Raw genomic sequence first — 23,218 nt, 5'->3', positions numbered from 1 at the left:
CATGCGGAACAGGACTGTTAAATAAAGTACTGCCATTTTAGTTATAGTTAACAACACTGAATGAAGCAGGAAGTACACTAGCCTATCGAAGTGAATAGACATGGACTAAAATCCAAAAAGCATGTTGTCTTTAACACCTGATTACACAGACTTCTCTAACTCTTTTCTGCCCATTCCAGTGATCGACTACTGCTCGTTTGGGAATGATAGCTGTGAGCACCAGTGTGTGAGTGTCCTCAACGGTTTTAATTGTCACTGTCACGAAGGATACTCTCTCAACGATGACCTGAAAACCTGCACAAGTTAGTGAGAGCAACCAGGACACAAATAATTCCTCCCTGCACTTACAACACTTTTTAAAATTAGTATGCAGTATATGCTGTGTAGTATGCAGTATGTGACTCATTAGTATTCTGCACTGCTTATAACATATTAATACACTGCAGGTGATTAAAGAGAAACTGACATTTGTTGGATGTTTGCATAGTAGCTCTGTGCTAGTATAGCCAAATGCTTCAAGATGAATCTTGCATGTGTTTTCTCATCACCAAAGTTTCATGCTTTTGTCTGCCTGTTCCAGTGATCGACTACTGTTCATTTGGGAATGATAGCTGTGAGCACGAGTGTGTGAGCGTGCTTCAGAGCTTTTATTGCCAATGCCGTGAAGGATACTCACTCAATGAGGATGAAACAACGTGCACAAGTCAGTGAGGGCACACACAAGTCACATATGAATGTTTTATATACCCACAACACTACAAGCCTATAATCACATGCTAGACATAGACATCATCCTAACTAACATTTTTTCAAGCACATGGAACAGTCTCTAATGCAAAGAGAGAGTTTGAAATGTCATCACAGCTTCCGCATGTCATGCTGCTATAAAACACACGCTTTATCTATCAATTTCCTGCTGTTACCAGCTGGTTAAGCCACTGAACAAAAACAAAGTGTTTTAGTGTTTTATCTTCTAGTTCCACCTAGACTTTATAATAAACAGTAAAAACTGCCAAACAATCTAGTGCTGCTTATGAGCAGCATGGAGAAGCTAATTGATTATCTTATTATCTTAGCAAGCTATAATCAAGTTACTTTTTGTTAGCTGTGCTACAAGCTACTATCAAAAAAGAGCAAACTAAATCAAGGCTATTCTTTACAAAGCAGTAGTTATCTGGACTGGAACAAAATTTGTAAACAATATGTAAAAAAAAAGAAGATTTTCCATGCTACACTGCAACTTGTTGGCAAAAGTAGCTAGTTACTGGAAAAGCTTAACTGTTTTGAAGGCAGCTAAGCTAGGTTATCTCTGACTGAAGCTAGTTACTCTCTAGTACCTCTAAAGAGACACATTCACATCGTTTTTGCCGCTTAACTATTCTGAAACACAGCTTGTATGTTACTTTGATGTGGTTAATTTGCTCTTCCTGCTTTGCCAAAGCTTTCTAACTCTTCTCTGCCCGTTCCAGTGATCGATTACTGCTCATTTGGGAATGATAGCTGCGAGCATGAGTGTGTGAGTGTCCTCAACGGCTTTCACTGCCATTGTAACGATGGATACTCACTCAACGATGACAAGAAGACCTGTACAAGTTAGTGAAGGCCATCATCAGTGTTTTACATTCGTGGAATCAACAGAATTCCTTCAAAATCTGTTTTCCTTCTATTTATCTTAACTGTCTACCATAAGTACTTTGCAAAAATTGCAAAGATGCTAGATTGAACACCAACAGATGTGGATCCCAAAGGGTCTAATATCCTTCCTCTCACATCTGTCTGTTCTTTCTCAAAGCACTTGCATTGATTTTAGATGTTTGTCTACAAGGATTAGCTGCTAAATTAGGCCACACAGCCTCTCTCCAAAAACCCTGTCCTTCTGTTTCACTTCAAAAAAAAAAAAAAAAAACAGTATATAAAAGTCCCCAATGTGAGCATGTGATGACCAAATCAAGATCATTGGTAGACACTTGAGAAACAAGTAGAAGGAAACTTAAATTTGAGCATTTAAATGCTGTAAATCACAAGTTATATATGAGATTAATTTGAAAATGTACCATATTCGGCACTGAATGTCATATACTTGAATTCTAATCCATCTAATCCATATTTAGTGATCGATTACTGCTCATTTGGGAATGATAGCTGCGAGCACGAGTGTGTGAGTGTCCTCAAAGGCTTTCAATGCCGCTGTAATGATGGATACTCACTCAATGATGACAAGAAGACCTGCACAAGTTAGTGAAGGCAGAATATCATTCTGCTCACAATCTACCTTCCTTAAGAATCAATTCCCTTCCACTTTTTGTCAATTGTTTACCATCAATATTTCGGCCATTGATTGCTAAGCTTTTAAGAGCTTTTCAAACAAGTGGCGTTTTTCCAGTTTGAACACTTGGTACATTCATGTCATGTTGGAAAGATCGCATTTACGAGTGAAACGCACACGAACTTCACCACAAAGTCGTAATTACGAGTGGGGAAACTGGATTTTCTTTAAGCCCTGAGATTCCAAGTTAGGGGCATGTCAGTGAGAGTCTGCATCTGTATTAATGTTAAATTTGTGAAAATTAGTGAACAAATTTGTTTTAATTTATAATAAAATCTACGTTGCATGGACAAAATATGATATTATTTTACAGTTACAGTAGAATATATAATGATTCGTACAATTTACAGACCATTCAAAAATGTTATAAAAACATACACAATGCACATTTTATGCATCATTTTGTAGATTTAGAGTAAAAAAAAAATCCTGTTGAATGTTATGCAGAAGAGGTGCTTTGCCATTTTACTCCGACCAAAGTTATTTGAAATCACCTGCCGTTGTAATTACGACTCATAAATACAAACTTCCCAGGAGGACTTGCTCGGACTAACTGTTCAAATAGAGATAATCTTTAGATTGTGCTTGTCAGGAAAAAAATCCTTTACTTTTTCTGTTGATTGAGACCAAAAAGTCTCTTACACCCATCTTGTTTAATGGGCCATTTGTAGTGGACTTATTTAGGCTTTCTAATAATTCATGGTAGACAATTGAGAAATATTGTGAAACATTTGGAAGAAACTTTCCTTCAAAATACCCAAATGCTGAGAAAATGTTAATTAGGGATTAATGAAATATTTACTATATTCTGCACGGCATGTAATATCCTTGAATTCTAATCCATCTAATCCATATTTAGTGATCGATTACTGCTCATTTGGGAATGATAGCTGCGAGCACGAGTGTGTGAGTGTCCTCAAAGGCTTTCACTGCCGGTGTAATGATGGATACTCACTCAATGATGACAAGAAGACCTGCACAAGTTAGTGAAGGCTCACTATCCATTTATACATTCACTCGTTTAATTTCCTCGCTTTTTTCTCAGTTGTTTAGCATCAATATTTGGGCCATCCATCGCTAAACTTATAATAGCTTTTCAGAATGAAGTGTTTCCAATGTTCAAGCAAGGGTTTCCAAACTGATCTCCAACAGACTTGGTCACAAAAAGAGCTGTGGTTTTATCTGTTAATCATGATTTAAAGAACTGTGGAAAATTCTGAACTATAACGTTTATATAAAAGAGAAATGTTTCTCCTGTTTGGTCATGCACTTAAATCCATCTAATCCACATTTAGTGATCGATTACTGCTCATTTGGGAATGATAGCTGCGAGCACGAGTGTGTGAGTGTCCTCAAAGGCTTTCACTGCAATTGTAACGATGGATACTCACTCAACGATGACAAGAAGACCTGCACAAGTTAGTGAAGGCCACATGATTCAAATCCACACACAGCCCAATTTGATACTTAAGTACAAAACCAAAATCTTTCATGTCTTTTATAATTCCAGTAAGTCCATGCTTAACTCCAAATCCATAAAACAAGCACATCTGAGTAGAAAAATAAATGTAATAAAAAAAATTCTAGTTTCCTTACATGCTTCTTCCTTTTACAAAACATTTTGCTCTTTGCCAACTACTTTGGCTGCTAGTCTTACTCCAGATTTTGAGCTTCTCTGCTTCTTTCTGCCCGTTCCAGTGATCGATTACTGCTCATTTGGGAATGATAGCTGCGAGCACGAGTGTGTGAGTGTCCTTAAAGGCTTTCACTGCATTTGTAACGATGGATACTCACTCAACGATGACAAGAAGACCTGCACAAGTTAGTGAGGGCAACATATCATACATGTATATTAATTAGAAATAAAATGAGATATACACTACCATACAAAAGTTTGGGGTCAAGTAAGATTTTTTTTTGTTGAAAGATATTTTTATTCAGTAAATATGTACTCAATTGATCAAATATGACAGTATTTGTTCACAAAAAAATCACTATTTCCACAAAAATATTAAGCAGCATATTAAGTGATTTTTTTGTGACACTGAAGTCTGGAGTAATGATGCTGAAAATTCAGCGTTGTCATCACAGGAATAAATTAAATTTTAAAATATATTCAAATAGAAATTTTGTTTTAAATTTTAATATTATTTCACAATATTTCTGTTTGTACTGTTTTTTTAATCAAATAAATGCAGCATTGGTGAGCATAAAAGATTTATTTCAAAAACGTAAAAAAAAATAAAAAAACTTAACCCAGAAGTGTAAATCTGAAATAATTGGGAGATAAAGTTGCAATTGTAAAAGTCAAGTCACAACGTTATTATTATTTATGTTATTTTTTTATTTTTAATGAGGCAGCAATTAGCTTCCACAGGGTTTGCTGGTAAAAAGCAACTAGTACCAGAACAAGAATTAACAGCAAGGACAAAACAATCAATCAATCAATAAAACATCTCAAGGACAACAAAACAACCATAAACACATCTGTTACATTAAAGCAGGTTTCACAGACAGGGCTTGGATTAAATCAGGAGTTGGCCATATTTAAATTAGGACATGTAAGTAGCTTTTATAAATGTGCCTTAGAAAAAAAAAAAACAGTACTGATGTGCATCTTGACACAAAACAATGAAACTGATATATTTTAAGATTTTAATGCTAGTTTGCTTTTAGTTAAAACAGCTAATACATCCATTTTAGTCTGGGACTAGCTTAAGCCTTGTCTGTGAAACCGGGCATATAAGCTTTAGCTGTTAAAAGTCTACTTCTTAAGCATTTAACAACAACTTTAAACAGTAACTTATGGGTGCTTATCTGTACATACAACTTGTGTAATGCTTGCAGTGTTCTCTACAAACTGCTTTTGTAAAGTGTGTTTCTTGCCATCCTCTTCCTGTTCCAGTGATCGATTACTGCTCATTTGGGAATGATAGCTGCGAGCATGAGTGTGTGAGTGTCCTCAAAGGCTTTAACTGCCGTTGTAAGGACGGATACATTCTCAATGATGACATGAAGACCTGCACAAGTTAGTGAGAGTAACTGGTCCACATGATCACTGTTCCAGATCTATGCACAATGCTAATCATGCATGCTTGCTCTGTTTAACTTGGCAACAGGCTTCTTAAAGCGTTTAGCTCTCATAATGTTGTTTTTTCTTGCCGTAATAATTTCTTAAAATGGACAGCTACTACCTCATGATCTTGCATGTCTTGTTTTTTGTCACAACAGGGGGTGCTTTTCATAATTATTTTGTTCTAATTATTACCTTTTCAGAATCATTAAAATATAATATTTAATATCTTTTTTAACCAATTGACTTCTGATGGTAGTTAGTTTTGCATGACAGATTTTAAGGAGATATTCTCTACCCAATGCATTTAAGTATAAATCTTTGCTTATTCTTATGGGGGAAAAATGTTTGCATTATGAGCAGACCCCTCAAGTAAAGTCATTTCCAATTTACTGGATATTTTGCACTGTTTGCTCACTAAAACACTATTTCCTTTGTTTTTATCTCTTAGTGATCGATTACTGTTCATTTGGGAATCACAGTTGTGATCATCACTGTGTTGGTGTGCTCAATGGTTTCTACTGTCGCTGCAATGAGGGATACACTCTTCAGGAGAACGCAAAGACCTGCCAGTGTATGTATCAAGCACCGCACTGATCCTGTTTTATTGACTCCATTAAAGTGGATTATAGGGGTTCCATTACGCCTTTTTCATGTTCAACTTTCTTTAGTGTATAATGTTGCTGTTTGAGCATGAAAAAGGTCTGCAAAGTTACAAAGCACAAAGTGAGTAACAAAGGAAGTTATTCTCTGAAACGCCTCTATTTTAGTCACAGTATTTCTAATTTAAATAATTCCCACCCAAAGCATATGCAAAAAAAGGGGCGAAGCCTCATTGATTTGGTTTAGTTAGCCGACCAATCAGAGCACACGATAGTTGCGAAGTGTGTTGAAACTTATGATTCATTATGATGACATTTCCAAAACACGCTCGAAGTGATTGACCACCACTAAGCACACTGCATGTTTTGGAAGTAGGGGCTTCGTAGAGACTGGAACTAAATATTAAGCGGTCACGTTAGTCAAGTTTGCATCAGCTGAATCTCACCTGATCCATGTCTACCTATAGGAATACGACGCCTATCACTGCATGCATACAGTAGGCTATATAAGCTCCTTCAGTATTATCAGCAGCTATCGCGTTTCTCAGGAGCTAATTACCCTCCTCCATCTCCAGCTAAAATTCTCTAATTATGTTGGACATTAAAATTAATGAATGATATCTGCAATACATTCATGTTCTGTCCTGTTCTGTTCTGTTCTGTTCTGTTCTGTTCTGGTCTGTTCTGTTCGGTTCTGTTCTGTTCTGCTGCTCTCCCTGCTCTTATCCATGCTAGGCTGCATGGATGCACAGGGAGTTCTTGCCCAGAACAGAACCATACCGACAATCCAAACTGTGTGCTAACTGTCAATCGTATTTGACGATAGTGGTCCTGACAGAAAAAGCGTTACTGACAGACTGGGAGGAGAGGGGCTGCAACAATGTAAAATATGTGAAAACTAATGTGTGTTTTGAACATACAAGAATGAATCTAGTAGAGCCCAAAAACAAAATCAAGACCTTGAAAAAGAGCATAATATGTCCCCTTAAAGAAGTTTTGGTATTAATATAATTTCTATTTTCCCAGTGTAATGCACAGAAACCGCTGTTAGTAGGTTTTCCCCAAACAATTGCAAAAAATAATAGTTCTAAGCAGCGGTAGAATTATTGTCTATATTTTATTGGTTACAACAACAGCATGTTTTTCAAAAGCAAAACATTTACTTTTCTAACTATCGTTTAAGCTTTTTTTGCTTTCACAACATCTGAGATAAGATAAGATTTATTGACCGTCCGAATTGATTTTCAGATTAATCCACCTCATAAATATATTCTGTTCCCAAACTGCGCTCAAATTGCTCAACACTGTATGGTTTCCTTTAAAACTGTTCAAAATCAGCTGGCAAGGAAGTGCAGCGCCCCCTCTTTAAGCCTGATGGCCTTCCCAGACCTTGGCCTTAAACAGCTGGAAAGGCCAAAAATATCAAGTGTGTCGTTTATCACTTTTTAAGTTTACCTGAAGGCTCTGGACGTTCGCTTTAAAGAGTCCAGTCATCTTTTCACCAGATTTCCTCTCTGTCTGCTAATAATGTCATATTTTTATTGTTTTTCTATTTGAATAAGTGTCAAAAAACATTTTTTTTTAAATTATGCATGTATATGCATTATGCGTTAAATATGCATTCACTCTTTAGTGTCACATGATCCTTCAGAAATCATTCTAATATGCTGATTTGCTGCTCAAGAAACATTTCTTATTATTATCAATGTTGAAAACAGTTGTGCTGCTTAATATTTTGTGGAAACTGAAATATGAATGTCTATGTGAATTGAATTGAATTGAAATGAATTGATCTCACTGTTGATCAATTTACTGCATCTTTGCTGAAGAAAAGTATTATTTTCTTACTGACCCTACATGATTTCAATGTGGTTCAAGACAAGCTCTTTATGTTTATCTCTTCTGCAGCGGATAACTTGTGCAACACAGTCGAACATGGTTGTGAACACCAGTGTGTGAGCACTCCGGGATCATACCACTGTATATGTCCTGAGGGCCATGTGCTTCAGGACGATGGCAAGACCTGTGGAAGTAAGGAACGCTTTCATTCAGATGTCCCATATTACAGATGAGATTGTCCTAAACATCAGTTTAAGAGGGGAAATTAAGGGAAAATTTAAAAGCTGAATTCCTAAAGCTGGAAAAGTTTCTATTTGCTATTGGTGTCTGCAAGAACTGCATGCTTTGTTGTTAAAGGTGAAGTATTTTTTTTCAGTGTTGAAACACTTCCTTCTATCTCAGTTTAATGTTCAGAGATCACTTTAATTAAGTAAGCTGTATAACCATTAGAATTCCTATTGCTCATAGTTTTAGGAGAACCAAAGTTTTTTTTAATAAATATTAAAAAAATAAATATTAAACTTTGCACATTTCACTAATGAGTTTTACACAGGAAAGCACCTGGTAAAATATGTAAAACTTTGAGTGCAAAAGGTTTTGTGGCACAACGAGACACGTTTAGATACCTTTATAAATAAAATCAAAAATGTCCCACTTTCTCTGCTAAGCATTACAAATATTTGTCACCGTTTAGAAATACATGTTTTGTTTCTCTTGCCCTCTTCAAGCCTGTCGATCCTCCAACATCGACCTAGTCCTCCTCATCGATGGTTCCAAGAGTGTGCGGCCACAGAATTTCAAGCTTGTCAAGCAGTTTGTCAACCAGGTCGTGGATCAGCTGGACGTCTCCCCTAAAGGAACACGCGTGGGTCTCGTCCAGTACTCAAGCCGAGTGCGGACAGAGTTCCCGCTCAGCATGTATCAGACAAAAGAAGAGATCAAAAAGGCTGTGATGAATGTGGAATACATGGAGAAGGGAACCATGACAGGCTTGGCTCTCAAACACATGGTGGAGAACAGCTTCACCGAGGCTGATGGAGCCCGTCCTGCTGGGAAGAACATCCCGCGGGTCGGCCTGGTCTTCACGGATGGCCGTTCACAGGATGAAATTCAAGAGTGGGCCAAGAAGGCCAAAGAAGCAGGTATTATTATTAAGGGGCCAAAGTGTTACAGTCACAGAAATAATACAAACACTTTAGAATTAATAATAAAAAAAAAAAACTTTATCAAAATTGAAACAGATCATGTTAGTCTGTCTAGCTGTTTTTGTAAATATATAATAATTTATATATTTTTTATTTATTTCTAGAACAGATTATAACAAATTAGATAAATAATTTTTTTTATGTAATCAGACATATCCTAAATTCTCCAAAATGTTTAAAATATTTAAAAATATATGTAAACATATTTTCCTTTATCAAACTTGAAAAAAGTTCAAATTTAGTCTAGTTTAGCTTTTTAACATTTATTTAAATATATATATATATATTAATATTTTCTTATATATATTTTAGATTATTTATTTATTTCTAGGACAGATTGAAAGATATTTTTATATCTTTTTTTTAGAATTTATGCATTTTTATGTTATCAAATATGTCTCTGTAGCAAACCTCCTATAAAATTAATAAAGAAAAAGATTTTATCAAAAATTGACAGCCAAAAAAGCTTAAGCTTAACCAAAAATCTTCTCACTTAACCAAAAAATAAAAATGATATACCTTTCATTCTTTTTCATGAAAGGTCTGTCCTTTGGAACATTCGATGTGTCTTGTGTGTTTCAGGTATCACAATGTATGCTGTTGGTGTGGGTAAAGCTGTGGAGGATGAGCTGAGAGAGATTGCCTCTGAGCCTGTGGAAAAACACTTCTTCTACAGCGCCGACTTCACTGCCATCAGCCAGATCGCAGAGAACCTCAAACTCAATGTCTGCGCAGGTGCGAATGAAACACTGAGAATACACACACACATAAATCTGAATTAGATGGCAAACATAATTACACAGTATGTTGTTCTTTAGCACCATCTAGAGCCTGATATACACACACACACATACATTATTTACCTAAGAAGGTGCCAATGAGTATCCTATACATACAGTATATTCACTATAAACAGCATTTCCCTCACATCTGCATTTCTGCCAATGCAAATTTGAGGCCAATTATTTTTATAATGAAGAGTTGTTATTTCATCCTCACCTATTGCAAAATTTTTCAGCTGAGAGTCAAGGAGAGATCGAGGTTAAGGACCCCTGCGCTTGTGAAAGTCTTGTGGAGTTCCAACAGGTTACGATGTCCACCCTAGACCAGCTCACCCAGAAACATATCCTTTATATATTTATTACAAATCCTTTAAACAATATGCTTTCTTTTCAGCACATTCAACTACACCATGCAGCTCCATTGTTTTGCTCATTAGTGCTGTTTATTAAGGCCAGCATCATTTCTACTATTTTGAAAAATCCCTAACCTTAAAGGGATGGTTCACCCAAAAATGAAAATTCTGTCAGTATTTACTCACCCACATGTTGTTCCAACCTCGTAAGACCTTCGTTCATCTTCGGAACACGAATTAAGATATTTTTGATGAAATCTGAGAGCTGGCTCACTCCTCCATACTAGTCCATAGGCTTCTTCAGGGATTGAAACTTGCCGGCCTCGAAAAGTTATTAAAGACATCGTTAAAATTGTCCAAGTGACTACAGTGGCTCAATATTAAGTTTATCAAACGACGAGAACACATTTTGTGCGCAAAAAAAACTAAAATAACGACTTTATTTCAACTATTCATTTCCTTCTCTCTGGGCCTCGAGTCAGGTTACTAGTTTAACAGCGTATGATCTGTTGTTGTACGTCACACGCATCACCCACATGACCAGCGTCGGCTAATAGTGAGCCTACGTGTGACGTAGCTCTACGCTATTACACTAGTTTAACTGACTAGAGGGCCAAAGAGAAGGAAATGAATAGTTGAAATAAAGTCGTTATTTATGCTTGTTTTTCCGCACAAAAAGTATTCTCGTCGCTTGATAAACTTAAGATTGAGCCACTGTAGTCCCTTGGACTATTTTAACAATGTCTTTAATAACTTTTCGAGGCCGGCAAGTTTCAATCCGGCAAGGAATAAATCACATTTTCAAATATATTAAAATAGAAAACAGTTATTTTGAATTAATAATATTTCACTAATATTTCACGGTATTTTTTTTTGCAAATAAATTGGTGAAAATTCTTTCAAAAACATAAAAAATCTTGTAGACCCCAAACTTTTGAACGGAAGTGTATAACTAGTGGATTTACGCATTATTACAACCAGCTAAAGTGTTTAACAGAAGCCCCTCTGTACGGAGAGGGTGTAGATTGTGTCTGTCGGTCTGATCTGTTCCAGACTGGCCCCTCTGCTTTGGCTCCTGACATAAACTTCTGTGACCACACGCTTCAATGGCTCTTTGTTTCAGATCTCTCACTCAGCATCATTTATCCAAGCTCAAAAGAGCCCTTGTCTGTGTCTGAGGCCAGAAACAGATGTTTCTGAACTGCTAGATGCAGATGCACGTCTCCGGTGGATCCATTTAACTAGAATTTGATGAGATTACTAAGGAAGGATGATGCTTCACGGCTCTCATCACAGTTAGATATTGCTGATAGATGTCCTTCACAGTTGGATGTAGTGGTTTGTATGCTTGCTTCGATACTTTGAGCTCTGTTGCTCAAGTGATACAGTTCCCAATCTAATTCCCACATCTTCTCATCGTCTGTCTTTTCTCTCTACTGCATCTATAAATGAAAGTGGCAGAGAGGCCGAAAGGCCACTGGGTCTCATTCACTAAGCATGTGTACACACAAATGTGTGCGTGAAATGTGCGTACGAACGATTTTGAGAACAAATCACGAATTACCAAAAATTTCGTAATAAAATGTATTCTAAATTTACTAAATTTTCACATAAGCAAAAAGCACTTATTCTGTATGGCCTTATAATCATGATAAGAAGTGATATTTCATCCTAACACAACTATAATTATATTGAAGTGTTGCATTAATTGTATTATATAATCCATATATAAAATTATATAATAAAATTATTAAATAATACAATCTAATTTCATCTTAAATACATTCCATCATATACAGTTAAAGAGTAAGGAAAGCTGTGTTATAGCTTCAGCTGCGAGGTTTCTCTGAATAACACAGATATACGCGTTTGTGCAGCCGGCTAATGAGAGGTCTGTAATCTGGGTCTGTATAAAAGCTGTTTATTGTGACTGACGAAAGGCTGTAAGGAAAGCGTGTTCGGAAAGACCTTAAATGGAGATGGTTTGGGAGTGTTTTATGCAAATGACTAAGCTCGTGCACGCGGACGCTTATTTAGAGTACTCCGAATTCAGAATAATGTTAAGAACAAATTCATGTGCGCACAAACGTGTTGTGAATTACCCGGAGATTTTTCGTGAGAAGTTCTCCTTTGCGTACAAATACGAAATAATCCTCACAATTATTAGTGAATTTACTTTTTGGTGTAAATTGTTTATTAGTGGTGCAAGCTAAAACAGAACGTCCTGGTTGCGTATGCAACCCACCGCTCCCTGAAGGAGGGAACGGAGGACGTAGTCGACGCCGACTGAAATGGGATCACGCTAGGGAGCCTATCGTCTTCGAGTATTATTGAACGAGCCAATACACATTGGCGTGCGAGATTTGCATCTCACACTCCGCCCCGCAGCGCGGGTATAAATACGGAAGTGGATGCACGCACCATTTGCTTTTCGCTGAGGAGCCGAGCGTAACTCGGAGTCAGCGGTGGTCCAGCGGTAGTGGCAAGGGGACTACGTCCTCCGTTCCCTCCTTCAGGGAACAGTGGGTTGCATACGCAACCAGGACGTTCCCTTTCAGTCGATAACGTCGGACGTAGTCGACGCCGACTGAAATGGGATCAACCATTGAACACGCCACTAACGCTGCCACCTTCCAGTGCCTAGACAAAAGCCTTCTGATCCTCCCGATCTAGCGGAAAAGGACAGGGATTAGGCCAGGAAGTCGCTGCTGTTCCACAAGACCCACTCAGCTAGACTTGGTAACACTGGGAAGGCGTGCCCAACATTGGAAGGAAGGGACGCTGCGGAAGCCCAACCAACCCGAAAAAGGGGGGGGGGGAATACACATATGAACTGGGCGGAGGGCCGGGCAGTATAACATATGGAATGTCACTGGGGTGGCTCCAGCCTAGAGAGGGGGGAGACACACCAATTTACAGTGACGGCAGGACTCTGCCAAGGGAAAGACACGGGCTCACTTTGGGGAGCCGTATCGTGGAAGAATACACACATGGGGTCGCCGTAGGGACCGCAACATATGGACCCAGCCTAACACGGGTTCCACACCGAACCGGGGCTCACGGTGTTACTGGCTTCTATGAGAAGAGAGCACACGGGAAGCAACCGGTTCGACACGTAGGCTATAGAATCTAGCAAACGTATTAGGTGTCGCCCAGCCCGCAGCTCTACAGACATCTGTCAGCGAGGCACCTTGCGCCAACGCCCAAGAAGCGGCAACACTCCATGTGGAGTGAGCTCGCAGTCCGGGGGGACAGGGTTCACCTTGGGACTCATACGCCAAGATGATGGCATCCACTATCCAGTGGGCCAACCTCTGCTTGGAGACAGCCTTTCCCTTCCGCTGATCTCCATAACAGACGAAGAGCTGCTCTGAGGTCCTAAAGCTTTGTGTTCTGTCCACGTACAAGCGCAGAGCGCGAACGGGGCAGAGAAAAGCCAGGGCTGGGTCTGCCTCCTCCGGGGGCAGCGCTTGCAGGTTCACCACCTGGTCCCGAAAGGGGGTGGTAGGAACCTTGGGCACATATCCAGGCCGGGGTCTCAGGATAACGTGAGAGTTAGCCGGCCCGAATTGCGTGCAGGTCCCCTACCCTCTTGATGGAGGCCAAAGCAAGTAGGAGAACTGTCTTTTGGGACAGAATTTTTAACTCTGCTACCTGCAAAGGCTCGAAGGGCGGTCTCTGCAGTGCGGTTAGCACCAGAGATAAGTCCCAAGAGGGTATAGAGGGGAGGCGAGGCGGATTCAACCTCCTCGCACCCCTCAGGAACCTGACGATCAAGTCATGCTTCCCCAGGGATTTCCCGTCTACTGCATCGTGATGTGCGGCAATAGCGGCGACATACACTTTGAGGGTGGAGGGGGACAGCCGACGCTCCAAAGCCTCTTGCAGGAAAGAAAGCACGGAAATGATCGAACACCTTCGGGGGTCTTCTCCTTGAGAAGCTCTCGCTGAAGTGATGGTATCTACGACTGCCTGTGGTAGACTACCTAGAACCTCCGCGTCCCGTCCAGGGACCACACATGGAGTCTCCAATAGTCTGGACGCGGGTGCCATATGGTGCCCCGTCCCTGAGAGAGTAGATCCTCTCTCAGAGGAATAGGCCAGGGAGGAGCTGTCGAGAGGAGAAAAAGTTCGGGGAACCAGGTTCGGTTGGGCCAATAAGGGGCAACTAGCAAAACCTGCTCCTCTTCCTCCCTGACTTTGCACAGTAGTTGTGCAATAAGGCTCACTGGGGGAAATGCATACTTGCGGAGGCCCCGGGGCCAGCTGTGAGCCAGTGCATCCGTCTCGAGGGAATAAAACAACTGGCAATGGGACGAGTCCGGAGAGGCAAACAGATCTATCTGTGCGGCCCCGAAGTGGTCCCATATCAGCTGGACCGCCTGGGGATGGAGCCGCCATTCTCCCGAGGCCACAATCTGTCGTGAGAGCTCGTCGGCGGCACGATTGAGCAGGCCAGGGATGTGAACGGCACGAAGCGACCTCAGATGCTTCTGACCCCATAGGAGGAGGTGGCGGGCGAGTTGTGACATGCGACGGGAACGTAGACCACCTTGGCGGTTGATGTACGCAACGGTCGCAGTGTTGTCCGTCCGGACCAGTACGTGTTTGCCGAGCAGCGTCGTCCTGAGGCGTCTCAAAGCAAGGAGCACTGCTAACAACTCGAGGCAGTTGATGTGCCAATGCAGGCGGGACCCCGTCCAGGTGCCAGCTACTGCATGCCCGTTGTACGTGGCCCCCCAGCCGGTGTTGGAGGCGTCTGTGGAGACCACAGCATGCCTGGACACTTGTTCTAGGGACACACCTGCCCGGAGAAACGAAAGGTCCGACCACGGGCTGGAGGTTTGGAGGCAGGCCGGGGTGATTCTCACAGGGAGCGTGCCTCTCTGCCACGCCCACCTCGGGACTCGGTCGCGAAGCCAGTGCTGGAGTGGTCTCATATGAAGCAGGCCGAGTGGCGTAACTGCGGCTGCGGCTGCCATATGCCCCAGGAGCCTCTGAAAATGTTTCAGAAAAACCACTGTTCTGCTCTTGATAAAATTCAGGCAGTTCAGCACCGACCGGGCGCGATTCTCTGTGAGGCGCGCCGTGTGTTGGACCGAGTCCAGCTCCAAACCGAGAAAAGAGATCCTCTGCACAGGGGCGAGTTTGCTCTTCTCCCAGTTGACCTGAAGACCCAACTGGCTGATGTGCTGGAGCAGCAAATCCCTGTGTTCGCATAACAGCTCCCGAGACTGAGCTAGTATCAGCCAGTCGTCGAGATAGTTGAGAATGCGAATGCCCTGCTCTCTCATGGGAGCGAGGGCTGCCTCCGTAACTTTCGTAAAGACACGGGGTGACAGGGCCAGCCCGAAGGGTAAGACTTTGTACTGATACGCCTGATCCTCGAACGCGAAACGCAGGAATGGCCTGTGTCGCGGCAGGATGGAGACATGAAAGTACGCGTCCTTCAGGTCGATCGCTGCAAACCAATCCTGGGGACGGACACATTGGAAGATGCGTTTCTGCGTCAGCATTCTGAACGGGAGCTTGTGAAGGGCCCGATTCAGGACTCACAGGTCCAGGATTGGTCGTAACCCACCCCCTTTCTTGGGTATAATGAAGTACGGGCTGTAAAAGCCGGCCTTCGTATCGGCTACCGACACCGGCTCTATCTCCGCGCGCATGACAGGAGCAGATTCGCTCGACACTGAAGTGTGGCGAATGCCACTGTACTTGGGCGGACTCCGGCGGAACTGAATCGTGTAGCCGAGCCTGATGGTACGGAGGAGCCAGCCGGACGGGTTGGAGAGCACTTTCCAGGCCTCGACGAACCGGACCAGGGGGACCAAAGGTAACACAGGCATACCCGGGGTGGGGCAGCGCGGTGGAGGACAGGGACCCGGCTCGGAAGGCCCGTGGGCGGCCCGAAGCGGGGTCTGAGTGAGCCGTGCTGCACTCACCTGTCTCCACGGGGCAACAGAGGATGGGAGAGAAGGCGGATGACCGTGTCCTCGACCGCCTCGTGTTGCGGGCTGGCGAACAAGAGGGGGCTGGGGGGAGCAAGGCTGTTCCACAGGGTCGCAAGCCGCCAGCCTCGCCCTCTTGGGACCCAGGGACGGAGAAATTCGCTCTTCTGATAATTTGGGTACCACTGGACTCCGGAGAGCCAATGGTGGAACGGTAACCAACTGAAGAGTTAGTCCCCCCATCCCTGGGTGGCCTGTCTCAGGAACGTTTCTGACACTCGCCCCCTGGCTGGGCAGTGACTGAGACAGACTGGGCGGCCTGCCTGCTGCTGGTTCTACGCTGGGGCCTGGGTGAAGGCTGTTGCGGAGACCCCGCGGAACCGGAGGCAGCGGCAGGGGGGCGCCCTCGGCGACGAACGGGCGGAGGGACTATCCCCGGCGGCAGGGTGGAGGCAACAGCGGGCCGCCGGGATAGGGTGTGTCGGGGAGCCTCCGTCCGAACCTGGGTGGCAGAGAACTGTTGGGCGCAGCTCTCCGCCACGTCGCCGAACAACCCAACCTGGGAAATTGGGGAGTCCAGGAACCGAACCTTGTCCGCATCCGCCATCTCAACCAGGCTGAGCCAACGATGGCGTTCCTGGACCACCAAAGTGGACATCGCTAGACCGACCGCACACGCCGCGACGCTCGTACCCCGGAGGGCGAGGTCAGTGGCGGTGCGGAGCTCACTCATGAGCGCCCGGTCCAAACTACCCTCGTGCATGTCCATGAGTGTCTTGGCCTGGTAGACCTGCAACAACGCCAAGGCATGCAAAGAGGAAGCGGCTTGCCCGCAAGCTCTGTAAGCTCTGACCGCCAATCCTGACGCGAACTCACAGGCCCGCGAGGGGAAACAAGGATCCCCCACCCAGGATGCAGCGGCCGTTGGACATAAATGAGTCGCAACAGACCGCTCCACTGGAGGGATAGCCTCATAACCCTTCACCGCTCCTCCGACAAGGGTAGTGAGGGAGGAAGAACTACTTAAGTCGTTTTCAGCAGTAAAAGGTGCCGTCCACGACCAAGTAAGCTCTTCATGCACTTCGGGAAAGAAGGGCACTGGGGCGGCGGGCTGAGAACCAGCACGGCCCGCCCCGAGATACCAATCATCCAACCGAGACTGAACAGGACACGGTGGAGGGTTCCACTCGAGCCCGACAGCCTCGGCGGCCCGTTTCAGCATAGCTGATAATTCTGGATCCGGCTCGGGCAACATTGAACTCCCGGAGGGAGACAACGCAACCGAGTCGTCATCTCCAGACATCAGCTCACCCTCCGATGCTGCAATCGACATCCTGTCCCCCAGGGGAGCCCCGAGTGAAACCGCTGGCCCACCCATTACAGATAGACCAGCAGATAACACCGGAGGCTCCAATGGTAGCAGTGGAAGGGAGGGGTGAGGAGCCCACAGGGAATGGTTACCGGGCGGGACATCCAACACTACCCTCCGGTCACCCATCCCATGCAGCACCCGGGGGTGGGGCATGGTAATGGGGACTCGCTCTCCGCGGACGAAGGCGAGTCTCGCCCTCAACACTGCGACAGTCATGTTCCCACAGTGAAAACATGAGCTGTCCACAAAAGCTGTCTCAGCGTGCTGTAAGCCCAAACACGTGATACAACAATTGTGACCATCAGAGAGAGACAGGGAACGACCGCACCCAGAAACGCACGGGCGGAATGACATCTTGAAAAAGACGCAAACGCACCCGTGTTGCTCTTTTAGGAAGTGAAAAACTCTCACCAGTGCCGGATCACACAGGGGAATGACCGCGGCAACACTGACACAGGAATGGTGCACCCTGTGCCAGTGAAGCACTCACTTTCTCGCCCTCAACCGACCGTCAGACAAACAAACACAAACAGAAATTTGGTTGCTGTGAAAACAGCAGTTGAGAGCTTAAAGCTCGCGATCACCGCTGCACTCGCGCTGTAACCACCGACACCAGGAGAGACTTCCCAAAGAAGCGCCGACACACTCGCTCGTTGTACAACAACACTCTTCAGATCCAGACATGAAGCTCGGCTCCGAAGCGAAAGGCAAATGGTGCGTGCATCCACTTCCGTATTTATACCCGCGCTGCGGGGCGGAGTGTGAGATGCAAATCTCGCACGCCAATGTGTATTGGCTCGTTCAATAATACTCGAAGACGATAGGCTCCCTAGCGTGATCCCATTTCAGTCGGCGTCGACTACGTCCGACGTTATCGACTGAAAGGGAACCACTATTACTATAGACTTTATGCGCCAGAGAAAAAAGCACACGGGATCTTTAAAATGTTGTCTTTGAACTTCCGTTTTTGCTTTAGCTCTGTATATTTCTATGGAGTAATTAGCTGGTTGATTTACTTATTGTAGAGTTAATGAAAGTTATCATTAGCATTGTAATGTTTGAAGTGGATGTCATATCAGATGTCAGTAGACTAGGAAGATTTTAAAACGAGCGGTTCATTTATAAATCAGTAAGATCTTACCTTCATGCTGTGGAAATACAAACCGGAAGACAGAACACCACGAGCGCAGTGCTGAAAAGGGGCGGGGCTACATAAGGTCTATGGAGTGCATTATTTACCGCCCACTTTTTCGGCGGCGTTGGTTCCGGAAGCATTTTTTAAATTTATTTCTCCCATAGGGATTTAAAAATAAAATTGTCTTTATTAAAGCGTTATAGGACATGAACCAAGCCAATCAGTTATGAGGTTAATCATAACATCACAAACTTTAATTTGAAGCAAGAAAGTATTTTAAAATCGGACAAAAAATACAAAAATACAAGACTGTGTAATAGGTGAGTAGGTGGAGCTAAAGAGCTTATAGGCACATTTTGCTTCTTGTGATGCTGTGATTGGTGGTCTTTTCTGTACAGCATCTTGGGTAATGTAGTTTTTCACCATAAATTCTTCTATTAAAGGGCAACTAAACACTAAAACAACTTTTTATCTAAAATCTAGTTAATTATCTGTAAGAATGGAGCTTCATAAATGCTGTAGGGCTGCAACAACTAATCGATAAAATCGATTATAATCGATTATGAAAATCGTTGTCAACGAATGTCATTATCGATTAGTTGGTCTGCTTACGTCACGGGGAGCGTTTACTGGTACGCACACACACGCAAGGTCTCTCTCCCTCAGGCGCTCTGCCGAGCGCGCGCGCTACACGGTTTGGAGCAGTCTCTTCTGTCTCGCATGCGCGCTCTTGCTTGCGCGCTCTAGATTTCGGGAGTTTGAACTAATTCGCGGGCATCAGGGAGCCGCAATCAATAAGCGGGAGACTCCCGGGACTTCCGGGATCTTGGGATGTCTGTATTTTGTCTCGAGCATCAGGTTGCGCAATCAGTTCGCTCGCAACGTAAGTGATGGATTAAAATAGCGCTACCGCAGAAATAGGTTAAATTAAAACGGTCTTTACAAAGCGAAGCACTAAATATAAAGGCAGTTAATAACAGCAGCAGTAAAATATTGTTTTTTAGTCACTGTACTCAGTGGTTTTCAGCAAATGCTTGTGCACTAATGCATAATTTCTCCTGTCCTTTACTCAAGCCTGTTAGCTTGCTGCGTAACGTTACCTCCATTCCGTTCTCTTTTTATAGCATTTGTCTACTAAGTTTTAATTGTTTTTCAAACGCGATCTACTGCGGCTCTACGTTCACACAATTGTTTTCAGTCTTTCTATATTTATTTAATCAATTTATCCTTATATTATTCTTTTATATATTATATATAATATATATTATATTCTTTATCCTTATATTCCTTATATATAATTAATTTTAAATAAAAATTAAATGAATTATATATTTTAGATGTTTTTAGTTTGTTTTTAGTTCAGATATTCACATCTGAACAACATGTCTGTGTAAATTTGTTTTAACAAAAATTGTGTTAAAACATAATATGTTGGATATCATTTTTTTAACAATAATCATGTTTGTCAACTTGCCATCAGCAATTATCATTAAAAACAATGCAAATATTGATATTAGTAAAACTCAATGTGTGGCTTTTGCACTTTTTAAAGTACACTTTTACACATAAATACCCTGATTTACGGTTTTATTTAGTTATAATAAAAAAAAAAATCAAATTTAATTTCTATCCGATTAATCGATTAATCAAAAAAATAATCGTCCGATTAATCGATTATCAAAATAATCGTTAGTTGCAGCCCTAAAATGCTGTTCATTGATTCGAGTAAATTTTTTGACATTTGGGTATAAAGTGTTTTAATTTTCAAATATATGGTGTAAAAACGTCTGAGTGCTGCCCTCTTCAGGTTAAACGGAAAGCTCCTGCAGTAGGGGTACTCTCTGACGTAGGGTACTCTCTGACATCACTCTGTCACGCCCTTGCTGCGAGCTCACCACGCCCTTGGCAGCCCCATTTGGTTCCGTAAAAACTTCTGTAGCGAGTCAGGAGTTGGAATTACGATCGTATTGAAAACGATTAGGATAGATATATATTAGCATCTAGTTAGCATAGCATTTATATAGTTATTTAGATTATTTCGTGTAGCCTAGGTAGTTAATCTCGCCTATTGCTCCAGTGTGCAACCTGCATTTTACGTGGGATTGCTTCTCCAACAATGGAGGTGGAAATGGGCTTCTCCACACAGCTCGCGCTGCCAAACGCTGCTCTTCATACCTCTTCCTGCATGAACTCCACCACCGCACCGGCGTCATGATGTGAGTGAGCATATATTTTAATCACAATTTATGTTCCTTCTTATTAGGCTAAAGTTAATCCTCTGGTGTCTACAAACGCGCCGGCGCGATTTGCTGATTATTTTTTTCACATAGCAGCAAAATATAATGAACGTAATAGTAAAAAATTACCTAAAAATGACTGAATATAAGAATAATCGGATGCCGATCGCGATGCGGGAGTTAAGACCGCAGTTTGAGCTGGTGTCCACAGACAATTCACCCTCCTCCACTTCAGGTGAAGGTGGGGGAGAAAAGTTCTCGACTTCAAATGACCACTCTGTTGCAAAGCTACTTGCGTCACTCCATTTTAGCTAGTTTGACAGCAGCTGTCACTGCGGGTCTCAGGTGCACGCCCCCCCGCTCAGCCCCGCCCTCGGTTCGTCCCCTCTATCTCCGCTGGGGTCTGCCCACGTTTCCAGCATTTTTCAAATATTGCCAGTGGGTGGAGTCAGGCTTTGACCAGGGGTTTAGTTACCCTTTAAGCAAGATTATTTAAAAAAATGATTTAAATTCAAATAATGCACACTCATTGCATCAACAGAAGCAAATGTGACCCATGCTGGCAAAATCAGAAAGCGCACATGGGCTTGTTGCTAACCAGTCGCAACTACACCTTTGGTGATGAGTCAAAACATTGACAGTGGTGCATTGTGGTATCATGGAAGCATCCATCCTCTGAAAACACGAAAAGTAATTTTCAAGCTTTTTATTTACACTTTTCATCAATATATTCCTGTTTTGTAATGGATATGGATGATAGTGAGAGTATTCAGTAGGTGTCTAATGCTTTAAATGCACTGTGTTCGGTGAATCTTGTTGGAGCAATTCACATGGAACATTTTGCTCAACTTTATGACTACTTCAGTGATAATGTGCCACCACCAAAACGAGATGATTGTGGACATTAAAGTAGCAAATCTTGATCAATGGTTGGGCATGGACACAAAATGAAACTGTCACGACTGTATTTAAATGAACCTTGCTAGCTGTGCTTGCACCTAAAAAACACCCAGGATGTGCAAACAAGTGATTAGAAACCACCTAAAACACACTAGACTTGTATCATCAAGTTTTGCACTGGCAAACATCTCTCATATCTTCTTAAGAAAATGTAAAAATAGAGTTTGAATATATTTAATGCTTACAACAGTCAAAAATGCAGAAAGGTAAGATGCTAAGTATGATTATATTATCATTTATTATAGTATATTTCCCTAACTGTATGTCACTGTCAGCTATGACCAAGCGATTGGAAGTGCTGGAGAACCAGTTGCTCACAAGAAAATGAAAGAGCACGTCACACAACCGTATGGAGGAGGAAGGGGCCCGCTGGGGGTCAAGGGTCCTACAATCAAAAGATCTACAGGTGTAGATGTCTGAGGCATGAGGCCAAATAATTCTGCTGCCATGTTTGGACATGGCTAATATTGTTCCCTATTTATACATGATCTGTATTGTATGGTTTATAGAGAGGTATGTATTTATGGCAAATTTGATATTAGCATTTATACACTAAAAAGGGAAATTAAGCGTTTTGTACCACTCTGAAATATTGTCATCATTATCATGTTTGCATCTGTTTTTTATCGGCATCAAATTTGTGTGGATCTATAAAACCTTCCTTTTATGCACATATATATTACAAAAAAAAAATTGGTTACAAATGACGCCCTTAGAATCATTAGTTTACAGACAAAACACTGATACTAAAAGAGAGAGACACAATGAGCCAAATGAAGCACTCACTCCATATTACCAAAAGCTGTTTCCCATCGATGTTGTGCCTGAATATTTGAAATAGCCAGAGGAACTTGTCTGATATTTGTTAATTGTTTACCTGGACTGCAAACAGGTTTTTTCACTCAAGAATTGCCTGAATGGTTTGTTAACACTAAAAGGAGATTTGTGTAAACAGGGTAGTGTGTACAAGTGCCCCTTAAGATTGCAGTGTTTTATTATTGTTATTATTGAAATGTAATTTACACATATGGATACCTCAGAGTACTCTGGCCTCAGGTTTTTATGTTTTCTAAACATTTGCAAAAAGGCCCCATTATAAGGCTCTTGTGTGTGAATTCTTGTATGTTTTTGGATATTTCCTAATAACACTCTTTTTTAAAACAATTAAAGCTTGTCCGTGTTCTTTCACATTGGGAAATAAAAAAGGTATAATGATGTCTTAAGAAAGAACAAGTTTCATAACTTAATTGATATATATATATATATATATATATATATATATATATTAAATAAATATAATATCCTGGTTATATCAGGGGATATCAAAATATGTCAAATGTCTAGAAGCAACCAAATCAAACCACTTTCACAAATACATTTTGAAAC

The 23,218-nt window shown here is 42.2% G+C and overlaps 1 protein-coding gene across 3 annotated transcripts in view; it reads left to right on the top strand.

The window, feature by feature from the left end:
- The window catches only part of matn4 (matrilin 4), a 32,256-nt gene extending 9,260 nt beyond the window's left edge, over positions 1 to 22,996 (top strand). The window contains exons 6-19 of one of the 3 annotated variants that reach the window (XM_077197835.1): positions 180 to 302; positions 581 to 703; positions 1,470 to 1,592; positions 2,112 to 2,234; positions 3,186 to 3,308; positions 3,622 to 3,744; positions 4,025 to 4,147; positions 5,232 to 5,354; positions 5,851 to 5,973; positions 7,910 to 8,032; positions 8,569 to 8,982; positions 9,628 to 9,780; positions 10,064 to 10,168; positions 22,102 to 22,996. In XM_077197835.1, the coding sequence (XP_077053950.1) occupies positions 180 to 302; positions 581 to 703; positions 1,470 to 1,592; positions 2,112 to 2,234; positions 3,186 to 3,308; positions 3,622 to 3,744; positions 4,025 to 4,147; positions 5,232 to 5,354; positions 5,851 to 5,973; positions 7,910 to 8,032; positions 8,569 to 8,982; positions 9,628 to 9,780; positions 10,064 to 10,168; positions 22,102 to 22,160 (1,961 nt within the window). In that variant the 3' untranslated portion in view covers positions 22,161 to 22,996. The remainder of the gene's footprint in view (positions 1 to 179; positions 303 to 580; positions 704 to 1,469; positions 1,593 to 2,111; positions 2,235 to 3,185; positions 3,309 to 3,621; positions 3,745 to 4,024; positions 4,148 to 5,231; positions 5,355 to 5,850; positions 5,974 to 7,909; positions 8,033 to 8,568; positions 8,983 to 9,627; positions 9,781 to 10,063; positions 10,169 to 22,101) is intronic. The other 2 variants (XM_077197836.1, XM_077197837.1) reach the window with 2 other exon arrangements.
- Positions 22,997 to 23,218: the final 222 nt, after the last annotated feature.

This window comes from Siphateles boraxobius, unplaced genomic scaffold, assembly GCF_051911475.1.
Source record: "Siphateles boraxobius isolate OS27281-9 unplaced genomic scaffold, OSU_SipBor_1 41, whole genome shotgun sequence".
In the NCBI taxonomy this organism is placed as follows: domain Eukaryota; kingdom Metazoa; phylum Chordata; class Actinopteri; order Cypriniformes; family Leuciscidae; genus Siphateles; species Siphateles boraxobius.
Note: the sequence above shows the minus strand (reverse complement) of the source record. Positions and strands in the feature narration are given on the sequence as shown.